This window comes from Rhagoletis zephyria, unplaced genomic scaffold (assembly GCF_001687245.7).
Source record: "Rhagoletis zephyria isolate East Lansing unplaced genomic scaffold, Rhagoletis_zephyria_1.1 Rzeph_scaffold_10587, whole genome shotgun sequence".
Classification (NCBI taxonomy): domain Eukaryota; kingdom Metazoa; phylum Arthropoda; class Insecta; order Diptera; family Tephritidae; genus Rhagoletis; species Rhagoletis zephyria.
In genome coordinates this window covers 4,934-17,658 of record NW_016167664.1, presented here as the reverse complement: position 1 = coordinate 17,658, position 12,725 = coordinate 4,934, and the positions used below count along the sequence as shown (strand labels likewise).

Below are 12,725 nucleotides of genomic sequence, written 5' to 3'. Positions count from 1 at the left end.
TTGAAAATCAACGCGATTCTTTAGCACCTTCAAACTTGCACATTATTGCCCTGGAATTTAATGGGCTATTAACCTGCGTACTAAAAAAACTCTAAAAAATCTGAATAAAAAGTTGAAAATCTGACTGATATTTTGCAGATTTTTTATAATTTTTGCACAAAGTTTGAAATGTGGATTTATATTTTGTTTGTTATATAATGAGCTAGGCTTTTATGGAAAAATAATAAACATTAAATAAACAAAAAAGAAACGGCCGAAATCGATGACTTAATCAGCTGATCACAAGGGTATGTATAAAATGATTTTTATATTAATGATCTCAAACCAGTTTAGAATGAATTTTAAATGTGACAGAGCAAATGACATTTCAATATACCTTACGTACATATGTACCTTTGTATACAATGAAAGTTTAATAAGAACAGTTCTTTGTGCATACATTTGAAAAAGACGTTTTTGGGTAGGAAATGACATTTTTTCAGACCAAGAGGGACGTTTTTTCATGCAACACTGTAGGTAAATACAGAAGATACCAAATATTATCTTTGCTATGTCCAAAATGTCTGAGAGAGTGGGCTCGGATTCATCGGTCTGCATCCTGGAAATTGCGTGAAAAATTCGGAGCATTGCAAGATTTTCATTCTGCCACGGTGTGCAGGATTTTGAAAAGCCAGTTCCCAAGGCCTTAAACCGTCTGTCCTGACGTCAGGTTCGTTTTTTTTGTTTGTTTTTGTTGCAGGCGTGTTCTACCGATGTTTGATTGGATTATTTTTTGGCTACATTTCCTTCAATAAAGTTGTGTTAATAAAATAAACAGCTATGCGCTTTAATTCATAGATACATACATTTCACTTTCGTATGCTGTGTGCTAACCTGCCGCTTTAAGGTGGGTGCTATCCCCATTTTAAGATTTGTAAAAGATTTTTAACGCTTCGCATACCAAAGTACGAACAATAAATTTGTATAATAAATAAATTAACACGCTATTCCTTTTCAAGAGCACTCGCCCGCCAAAAGAGAAAAAGGAATCCATTTCGCCAGGCTTAATTACCCCAAAACTTTGTTGCTGACTGCAGCAGCATTTATGTTGCACGCTTTGGTTGCTAATTAAATTTGTTGCTCATTGCTGTTTGCCGCCAGTGCGAGTGAGTGTGTGTGTGTGTGTGTGTGTGTGCTCGGAAGGAATTGTAGTCGAAGCGAAGTGATTTATGCAAGCGGTAATCCTGATTGCCGCCCACCAATCGCCTAGGTAGCTTGTTGAGCACACCCCTTTGGCACTCAAGCCCTCCATTCCATGCGCGTGAATTCCGCACCAAACTATTTTTGGTGTAATAAAATTGCGCATTTAATTAATAAAGTTTGTGCTTATTTGCATGAAAAGAGAAATTCGTGTAAATTTACATAACCGTTTGTCTACGCAGTTAATTGAGGCGTGGCGCGTAACTTTTTTGCCCACAAAATTGTATATTTCGCATTGCTTTTTTCGAATTTTCCGCATTCTAGCTAAGTACATACATACATACATACTTATATTATCCTTTTTGTTACATATGTATGTAGGTACATATGTACTTACTTTATCAAGTCCACACAAAGTATTTATGCAACAACATATTTGCATTTGGTAAGCACTTTAATTAACCTTGCAATACTTGGCTCTGCAGAAATCTCTCACCATAATAACTTATGCTGTTATAACTTACTGTGTGAGTTAAGTCATATGCAAACATTTAAGACCTGGGCCAATGCGCTGATTACAAAGTGAACTATGAAACCATAAAAATGCAGTAAAAATTACGAAAATGGGCATCCTGTGTTTACATTTATGCCCGCCAAAGTATCTACATATGTACAAGTAAGTATGTAGTTCTATCCAAATTGCTACTGCACAGTGGGTTTGTTTACTCTTTTTTTCCAAATGTTCAAAGATATCCACTACTTAAATATGTGGTAACTGAAAAATGATTTGGCTCAGTGGTGTCCAACCAAGTTCGCTCCCAGGGATATTTTAAAACCATTGCTGTGCTTTGCGGGCACCGCCTAAATTAACTACAATCTTAATTGATCCCTATAAAAAGCCTTTGTTTATCAATAAAATGTATACAGCTAGCTAAAATAAAGGAATACACATAAATAAAGAACAAGTGTTATATTGTGACAACAACAATTTCCTCTTAATTGATAAAGCAGTGTTTCCATAATGATTCATACATAGACTTTTTGGAAAAAATAGCACTGGTTTCATAGAGAACATTTCATCACCTAAAATGCAAAGATTTGTAACTAACAAAAAACTCGAAATTTTCTCGAATTAAAAGTACCCACATCGCCTGACGCAAAAAAAAAACTGTTAGTTGCGAATCTTTACATTTGTATTTTTACGCATCGCTTTTCATATTTCGATCGTAACTGAAGAAATTTTTCCACGCAATGCGCTGGTTTGTTCCCTGCAAGAATTTCCGAGTCCAAAAGAACAAATAACGGGCAAAACTGACAGCCTCTTTCATATGTCGTTTTTTTCCACGAACGCTGAGAGCAGTAAATTGGCGGCGTGCGTGAATATTAGGTTAGCCTGTATGATACTATTAGCTTTCCTGATAAATGCTTACAGTAACTTGTTAGCCAAATGTCGAATAATAACNTTTTCATATTTCGATCGTAACTGAAGAAATTTTTCCACGCAATGCGCTGGATTGCACCCTGCAATAATTTCCGAGTCTAAAAGAAGAACAAACAACGGGCAAAGCTGACAGTTTTTCTCTGCCAACAGCCTCTTTCATATGTCGTTTTTTTCCACGAACGCTGAGAGCAGTAAATTTCCTGATAAATGTAATGTAATAAATGTAACAGTAACTTGTTAGCCAAATGTCGAATAATAAAGGGTTCGACCAGGATGTACATACATATTTGAGTGTTTCATTATTAAACTAACCAATGCTGAACAATCACGAAATGACTCGTCGTGTTGGAGACAAATACTTAATATCGTGTCCATAGTTAGGTGGTCGCGGCAGGTGGGACGGATTTGCTACCTCGTGGCCAATCTGATACTTGTTTTATTCAAAAGGTGTATCCACTTCCTACTGAGGAATGCCAAAGGGCCTGCTTATTTAAGGTCTTTATCGAGCTGAGTTCTGAATTTCCGTAACTCGGCAACTGTGGGTCCCGACAACGGACGCAAAATAGTTAATGCCTGGCAAAACGATCCCGCTGTGGTCTAGACTCAGCACAGTCTAACCGAGTTTCTAGATGCCAAAATTTGAAGAGCGTCAGAATCAGGGACCCGGACTTTTATAATTAAAGTCGTTAGAAAAAAGTTATTTTTAAATTTGGCCAAATATACAAATTTGATGAAAGAAGATTAAACTAGCTTTCAAAGTGAAATATCTAAACGTGGAATTCCACCTATGTCACGTGGGTCAGGTATACGAATTCCTTTTGTATTGAATTATAAAAAAAAAATATATATATATATATACCCACAGATGCTCCGTCCTCCATCCTTGGCCCATCTGTGAACTAATGTACAGATCTGGGGTCAAGGTGAGCGGATCCATTCGCCCAGATCTCTGCTCGACCTTCCAGACAAATTTCTTTGGGGATGGAAGCGGAGAACCCGCATTTATTTCCATCCTGGTATTTGCAACACAAAATACCTTGTTGCTATAAACCGTATCGCCAGACGTTTGCATTTGCAGTTCTCTCGAGGTTGATGTTGCTTCAACAAAAATATATAGTGGGGCTCCAGAGCATAAGAGCATATTTTGCCCAAACTGTTCATCAAATTCCAACGGTTGTGGCACACTGTGCAATGTCATTTTTGCTTAGGTTCTTCAATCAATCTACCACCACTAGGACCAAANCCTTTGTGTAAATTTCCTTCTTTAGGCCGACCCAGCGATATTATGTTAATGTTTTATGATTGCGCCTAAACATAGGCACCGCCATTTTGCCCACTAAGTAAGCTTTCGGTTTTGCATATGCATATGAAAACAAGCATACCCTGTAGCAAATTAAACTGGTTCAGAAATCACGTAGAGTACACCAAGAAAAAAGTCGAGGTTTAAATTTTACATTTGAAATTCATTTTAGGTTGATTTGAAGAAAGATGTCAAGTATCAAACGATACAAAAATGCGCAGTTAAATCTAAAATTGTATGAATAAAATTAAGATCAATTGAAAAAAAAACAATGAATAGAAAAAAAATTTCAAAGAGAAAGCCCACAAATAGTGGATTTAATGTTTGCGCGGATTGAAGAAGCTGCCGCCCTTCAATACGAAGTTATTATAAATTACTTTATCTTAATTGTTTCTTTTGTTATGTACATACCAGGGTGTCCAGATTGTTTGAATAAAAAGCGCAATTTCTGGAAGAAAAAAATCGCCAAAAACCGTAAATTTTTTTAAATAAAATTTATGAAATCGATTTAGCAAATCCTTTATTTTAAAAATGAGATCTTGTTATAATATAGTTTTAAAACCAAAAACGAATATAATACCTTAAAAGGGTAATAATAAATAACACAAATCCCTCATATAATAGTGATGTACAAACAATTTTCTTTAAAAATACACATCCTTTTTAAAAGTATTTGTTTCCACACATTTTGCAATAGGACTGCGCAATTATTAAATTTATTATAACTCATATTAATTTATTAATCGCACAGTCCGCTCGGCGCTAAAATTAAATAAAAACCTATAATAAGGCGGGATCAGCTTTTTCCACAATTTTTTCAAAATCACCTGTAGTGTCTGAATTATTTACATTTCTGTTGTCATATATTGAACTATTCAACCCTAATAACGTACTGTTTGATATTGGAAACGTTTTGCAGCAGCCTTTAAATAACACTTTATTCGAACTATTTAATTAAGGCTTTCCAACCTCATCCTATTTCGAATCTTAGTTTTTGTTGAATTCATTACGGGAAAAAAACGCGCTCAACAGAACGTGAGAGTGCGGAAAGGGTAATAATATGAATTTACTTATGTTTCCACACATTTTATTACCTGTGGCAGTTTTCACTCCGTAAGCAATTATCCAAAAATTCTTCAGAGTTTGATGGAATGGTTCTGAGAAGAGTTATTCCATGGGAAAGTTAAAAAATTTAAATATTCAGTTTCCGCTGCTTTTCTTGCCTTCAAAGTCAAATAGTAAACTGGCAGGTCCCTGAAACTCACCCTCTTGTGATTCACATACTTTTATGGTGACAGAATCAAAGCTTTTTTGAAAGTATTTAATTGACTAGGTAATCGTTTCAAAAGTTCTCCGATTAGGGTGATTAAACATTTTTGACAGTCTTTTAATTTGCTTCTTAAGTCAATTTTATCACGCATTGCATTAGCCTCTTCTGTAAAATTATCGTGGAAAACTCAGTTTTGTATATTTTTATAATTGGAAAAAATAATTTTTATAATTGAAGGGGAAAAAATCGCCAAAAATCGCCAATGGCGATTTCCTAAATTTTTACGCGCAAGTATCCAAAAAAAAAAATCGCCAAATCTGGACTCTCTGGTACATACATATGTACATCGCGAAGAAAAAATAAATATGAAATATACATATCCTATAATATTTAAATCTTATTTCCACATTTGAAGTACAATTGATGAATAACCTTTGAAATTGATTTGGGAGTTAACCATATTGTCAAATGAAGATCAAACTCTCCTTTTTATTGAGAATATTATAATTTTCAAATTGGTATCAAATCATTTTCAAACGTTTGACATTTGAGAAAGGCTTTGATTTCAAATTATTCTCAAATGTATATCAAACCTAATTGTTTGCTGGGAGTATACATGAATTGGTAACTACATATAGCCAAATAATGTAACCATAACTATGTAAATCGTGAGTTGAGGAGAGAAACATATTTAGTTGACGTAACTAAACTCTTTTCTCAGCGTAGGTAGGTAGGAGAATTTTATCGATTGTTCGTCTTATATCGGGGCGTATTCTTGTTTTCATACGAATCGAAAATCATGAAATTTTCCTATTTTTTATACAAAAGTTTCAAATTTTCGATTTGTACGAAAACTAGAATAGGCCCTATTATTTATAATTGGTAACTCACGAATGTACATACACACAAAGATTCGGTACACCTTATTATTTACTCACAGATAAATAACTATTTTGTTTAATTTCGCATCACCACCATTAGAATCGCAAACTATAATGTACGCGCGACATTGCAGTCGGCTTACTTCAGACGCGATCAAAGTGGTTCGAAATTACCGAAGCCTAGAACGACTTCTTAACCAGAAAGTGATTTCATTAACTGAGGGTTTCCCTGCGCTAATGTATGTAGGTATATGCATATATGTACACAACACAAAGCATTCGTATAAAAATGTTGTCTTCCACTTAAATTTCCTGTCGTTATCTGTCGATGACACTTTCACTTCCACGACTTCTTTTGCGCGGTCTTTCTCGTTCGCGTCGACTGCCACCAATTTAACCCTTTTTGGCCGCGCTTGCTGACCCGAAGGAACCCCGCTTTGCCTGAAGAAGAACTGTGGTTTCCTGTTACTTCAACGCCCCCACCTCTTATGCCTAATCGTTCAATGCGTAATGCAATATGCATACATACATATGTACATAACTAAAGGGAAGTTGCGAGCGAAAGGAAATTGGCGGAAATTAAAAGGTTACTCCAAATGGTTTTCAGAGTTGTCAAAAGTCAGCAGCCAACAAGTTCAACGAATATACTCGATCCCTTGGAGATTTCATGTGCCACCTCACCTCGGTGCCATCGTTTTGCTGTTTAACGCTGTAAGGGGAAAGGAATTATTACCCTCAGATAACATGAAATGCGATTTTACAAATTAGAGATTTTCAACTTAACTGTTATTTGAGTCATTTGGTTCATCTGTTTATGTGGCGGTTTAAATTCTAATGGAAATGGCCTGCTTTTTCGTCTACCAGTTGCAGCACGGTATTTAGAAAGGGGAGGGAGAGAGGTAGGGCAGCGGAGTTGGCATGGTTTGATTTTCTCTTATTTACACAAAAAAGTATCAAATTACGAATGGCGTACGAGCGTAGTGATTTTATGATATAACAACTATTTTATTGTGTGGGTTGATGGTTTTAGAAAGGTTTTGAGGGCAAATGAATAATTTTCGAAATCTATTGTTTCAGGCACAACAGCTCACTTGATCGAAATATGAAAAGTTTTCATTTCATCATTAAGCGCTCATCAACATCTACATATAAGTACATACATACATACATATACGTACATACTTTATTTTGTAACACATGTACAATGTACATAGATATGAAGAGAAATAACGGGTTATAACTACAAATCTGCATGATTCTTAAAAATTTGCAGTTTTAGTGTTCTTTGACTTTCCACACCAGAATTCTGGCATTTAGTCATCTTATAAAATCTCATCTTTTAAAGTGAGCTAACTCAAAATTGATAGAACGAAATTTAACTGCTTGTGTATCGTACAGATTCAACGTAATTAAGACAAAAAAAAACAGGTATAACTGCGGCGACCATTCGTACCGATTTTGGCGGGACAGTACAGATTTTGAGAAAGTTGTCTCGCTGAATATTTGTTAAGTTGTTGAAAAATAATAAATATCTAACTCCCGGGACTGATCCCGGGATCGTAAAAATTTAAAAAATTAACATCCCTACTACATACGTTACCGCTTACAAACAAAATATATTCGATCGGTTCAAAATAGACTAGAAATATTCTCTACAAAGTAGATATTCTGTTCTAACTAAAAGCTTCCGTTAAAAGCTTTATCAAACTCAAAGTTCGTAGTTTTTTCTCAACTGCCTTTCGCTTCTCTTTTCATTAAATTAGTTGCAAATTAGAAGTGCTTCCGTCAATAGCACAAATCATGGTGGGACTGGTTTTGGTAATAGATATTTTGCTGCTTGCCGGTGTCTTCGTCATTGCGTCGAATCCAACTGCCGTGGAATCAGGTTGGCTCAAAATTTTACTGAGATATCATCTTTTGATGCAAATTCAATTTTTCTTATCAGCTACCAAATGCCTTAATCCCAACCAGAATGAGGGCCATTGCATTTCAATCTACGACTGCAAATCACTGAGCTTTGTTCTGAGAAAGCAGCTGACGGCACAATATCGCTTTGTGCGTTTTTCCCAGTGTGACGGTGGCGCTGATGCAACCGGGAAATTCCCTTTCGTCTGCTGTACAAACGACACGGACTTTCGAGACTCCAACGCGGATTGGCAGCAGCGTATTATCTTTCCTGACACAGGTCAAAATGGGAGGCCTGACCCTGGACGTCAGAATGTCTACATTATAGAGCCGCCTCGATGTGGTGCACTGACGATATCGAATAAGATTTACGGTGGAGAAGAGGCTGAGATTACAGAGTTCAGTTGGATGGTTAAGCTGGAATATCAAATCGGTAAGTGGTGGCTATGTTTGATTTTATATATTTCGAGTTGTCCTTATAATTCGTCAAGAATACAATTCTGAGTAAATTTTAAGTACGAAGTTTGAGTCGTCAATCAATGATTTTGTTTTTCTGCAGTACCGATGCGACTGTTCTACTGCTATGTGTGTTCATAGATTTGAATATTTAATATTTAATTTTGCTTTCAGTAAATGGCTCAGTTGTCTCCGAATGCGCTGGCTCATTAATCAATGAACGTTATGTGCTGACAGCAGCTCATTGTGTCACTGGTCCAGTTGAGCAGAAAATAGGTAAACTGTACGTCCAAAAAACAAACTACTTCCGCATTTCCTTTTTACATTGAATATGTATGTATGTACATTAAAGTGGTCCAAAAATGTATGTAAAAAAAAATGTCGGCTTTTTAATGCCGCCACCCCCTAGGATTGTTATATACCAAAAACAATATGCACCTATTTTTTTATTTTGAAATAAAAAAAATTTAAGGAGTGCTCAAAGCGCTCAAAGTTTTCCATGTATTTTATATGCGGAAAAACAACTTTTCGTAGAAATAGTGTAGAATTCTTGAAAATCAATATTTTTCGATCGGAAAACTTTGTTTATCTTCAGGAGATTCCTGAAGAGAACCACGGTCTCCTGAAGAGAACCACAGTTTTCCGATCGAAAAATTCTGATTTTCAAGAGTTGTATACCATTTCTACGAAAATTTTTTTTTTCTCCATATAAAACACATGGAAAACTCTGAGCACTTTGAGCACTCCCTAAATATTAGGGCGTGCCGGCATTAAAACTCAGACTTTATTTTTTTTTGGAACACCCTAATGTACATACATTAGATCGTATCATTTCACAGGAAAAAAAGTTCGCCGTAAACCTTCGAGTCTAGAGTCTTTTTACAAGTTAAGCCCTGTATTCACCTCTCAAGAAAACGGTCAAGAAAAAATTGCCATTATTTCGCGTGTGTGTCCAAGGAATTTTGACATTTTTGATACCTCACAGCCCGTTGCCTCACTCTTTACTCAAGAAATAATGGAACGGGCATATATTTCTATTGCAAACCTGGGTTGCCTTGTGCTCTTTTTTCACAAAAAACTTTAGAAACCCGTAGTAGAACGCGTAGTAAATTTCTTAAGAACTGCGTACTGACTTAAGAAAATTTCTTAGGCATTTCTTGTACGTCATTTTGTATGGAGTTTTTGCTTTTCTTGAGAACACACAGCAAGAGTTTAATGATTTTTGGCGATCTTGTGACAAGAACTGATATCTAGTTAACTCCTCGAGACACAAACATCGATATATCATACTTTATGATGCGACTGTAAATGCCAAAGCTATGCCCAAAATATATAATTTTTCGAGATTCCCTTGAAAAAATACTTTAGATTCGAATGTGTACGGCGAATTTTTTTTTCTGGTACGCTCTAATGTAGATATGTATTACCATTCCGATTTTTACTAAACTAATCCAACTGTTTACTTAATTCATATTCAGCATCTCAGTGCGCACCGGAGATCATGACATTGCATCACCGGAGAATTGCAATCAGCACGAGTGCCCGCCGTCCTATCAGCGCTACGGTATTCAGAAGATTATCGTACATGATCGTTACGGTGCTAATCGGGATCTCCGCATTAATGAGCATAACGACATAGCATTGATTCGAATGGATAAGGCGGTGGAATTTAATGATTACATGCAGCCTGTTTGCCTGCCCATTGTTCGCCTTCAACAAGAGCTAAGCGAGGGTGCACTACTCACGGTGGCCGGTTGGGGTCACACGGGTTTATGTAGGTGACGAATAGTTTTGGTTTTTTTTTGTATTTAATTCTATCTATTGTGCGTTATCACATGTTTTGGTTTTGTTACAGCTCAACATAGTAGAGTGAAGAAAAAAGTCCGGGTGCCACTTTATTCCATGGAAAAGTGTCGCCATATTTTCGATAGTTACTTTTATGTTGCTGATGAGCAACTCTGCGCTGGTGGTGTTTTCCACCGAGACGCATGCAGTGGAGATTCTGGCGGCCCTCTTATGCGCCTCAATTCGACTTCTTGGGTAATTGAGGGCATCGTGGCATCTGGACGCGGCTGTGGACTAGAGAACATACCGGGGGTCTATACTCGCATTCGAAGCTATATCGATTGGATTGCAGAGCATATGGAACCGTGGTAGTACCATGACAGTATTTGCCTACATAAAATTTACCTAGTTGAACATACTTGTCATCTAGGTGGAAATGAATTCGAGAGGAAAGCAGGGAACTTAAAAGCATTAAGACGAAGAGTATTGCTTAACCAACAAAAAATGTACAATTAGTAATTAAATTAAAGAAAGATGAAAGATGAAAGCTTCTTATTTTTTTGTGAAAGGGAACGTGATGAATGAGTATTGGAAATGTTTACATTCACAGCCAGGAGAGAAACGTACTTTTTGCCGAAAGTGCAGTTTTCGTACAAACGATTTCCAGATTTGTTCATTTTTCGTATCCAAAAAATGTCATCATCTTATTTCAAAACAATAACTTTAAAATATTTGTTCAAACTGAGCATTTGAAAGAATGTATACGTATTCGCCAGTATCTGAGTGTGCAGAGAAGTGTGCTACTATTTGTTAGCTTTCAGGAGGTCCCAGGTTCGAAATCCGTCAGAAGNGATTCGAATGTGTACGGCGAATTTTTTTTTCTGGTACGCTCTAATGTAGATATGTATTACCATTCCGATTTTTACTAAACTAATCCAACTGTTTACTTAATTCATATTCAGCATCTCAGTGCGCACCGGAGATCATGACATTGCATCACCGGAGAATTGCAATCAGCACGAGTGCCCGCCGTCCTATCAGCGCTACGGTATTCAGAAGATTATCGTACATGATCGTTACGGTGCTAATCGGGATCTCCGCATTAATGAGCATAACGACATAGCATTGATTCGAATGGATAAGGCGGTGGAATTTAATGATTACATGCAGCCTGTTTGCCTGCCCATTGTTCGCCTTCAACAAGAGCTAAGCGAGGGTGCACTACTCACGGTGGCCGGTTGGGGTCACACGGGTTTATGTAGGTGACGAATAGTTTTGGTTTTTTTTTGTATTTAATTCTATCTATTGTGCGTTATCACATGTTTTGGTTTTGTTACAGCTCAACATAGTAGAGTGAAGAAAAAAGTCCGGGTGCCACTTTATTCCATGGAAAAGTGTCGCCATATTTTCGATAGTTACTTTTATGTTGCTGATGAGCAACTCTGCGCTGGTGGTGTTTTCCACCGAGACGCATGCAGTGGAGATTCTGGCGGCCCTCTTATGCGCCTCAATTCGACTTCTTGGGTAATTGAGGGCATCGTGGCATCTGGACGCGGCTGTGGACTAGAGAACATACCGGGGGTCTATACTCGCATTCGAAGCTATATCGATTGGATTGCAGAGCATATGGAACCGTGGTAGTACCATGACAGTATTTGCCTACATAAAATTTACCTAGTTGAACATACTTGTCATCTAGGTGGAAATGAATTCGAGAGGAAAGCAGGGAACTTAAAAGCATTAAGACGAAGAGTATTGCTTAACCAACAAAAAATGTACAATTAGTAATTAAATTAAAGAAAGATGAAAGATGAAAGCTTCTTATTTTTTTGTGAAAGGGAACGTGATGAATGAGTATTGGAAATGTTTACATTCACAGCCAGGAGAGAAACGTACTTTTTGCCGAAAGTGCAGTTTTCGTACAAACGATTTCCAGATTTGTTCATTTTTCGTATCCAAAAAATGTCATCATCTTATTTCAAAACAATAACTTTAAAATATTTGTTCAAACTGAGCATTTGAAAGAATGTATACGTATTCGCCAGTATCTGAGTGTGCAGAGAAGTGTGCTACTATTTGTTAGCTTTCAGGAGGTCCCAGGTTCGAAATCCGTCAGAAGCATAATGAAATCGTTTTCAACGAAAAATTGAATCAGACAAATTTCAGGAAAACAGCCGAAAGCGCATCCGTTTTACAACCATTTTCGATAGTTTTCTGCACATACGTTTCGAATGAACACTTTAGTGGGAGAATTGATCTGAAAAACGTCCGAAAACGGAATCGGAAAACGGATGAAACATCAGGTTTTTATACGAAATTGTTTCCATTTTCGGATACGTTTCCGGATATTTTGCTGGCTGGGTTAACACCGAAAATTGTTTGTATTGTGTTTATTTAGATATGGATGAATGTGTATCAGAAATAGGTCCAATACAGTTACATCAATAAAATTGGCCAACAAAATTTTGCTGCGGAGATTCCGAGGCCGAAAGGATTTTTGAACTGAAA

General features: G+C 36.8%; 2 protein-coding genes across 2 annotated transcripts; both read left to right on the top strand.

Annotated features, from left to right (window-relative positions):
• The first annotated feature begins 6,525 nt into the window (after window positions 1-6,525).
• LOC108376515 (serine protease easter-like) lies at window positions 6,526-11,061 on the top strand. The gene is made up of 6 exons (XM_017632738.1): window positions 6,526-7,223; window positions 7,835-7,956; window positions 8,017-8,409; window positions 8,607-8,715; window positions 9,911-10,206; window positions 10,288-11,061. The coding sequence occupies exons 1-6, from the start codon at window positions 7,174-7,176 to the stop codon at window positions 10,587-10,589; spliced, it is 1,272 nt and encodes a 423-aa protein (XP_017488227.1). The 5' UTR covers window positions 6,526-7,173; the 3' UTR covers window positions 10,590-11,061.
• Window positions 10,975-12,023, top strand: LOC108376514 (serine protease easter-like). Its single transcript, XM_017632737.1, has 3 exons — window positions 10,975-11,012; window positions 11,180-11,475; window positions 11,557-12,023. The coding sequence occupies exons 1-3, from the start codon at window positions 10,975-10,977 to the stop codon at window positions 11,856-11,858; spliced, it is 636 nt and encodes a 211-aa protein (XP_017488226.1). The 3' UTR covers window positions 11,859-12,023.
• Window positions 12,024-12,725: the final 702 nt, after the last annotated feature.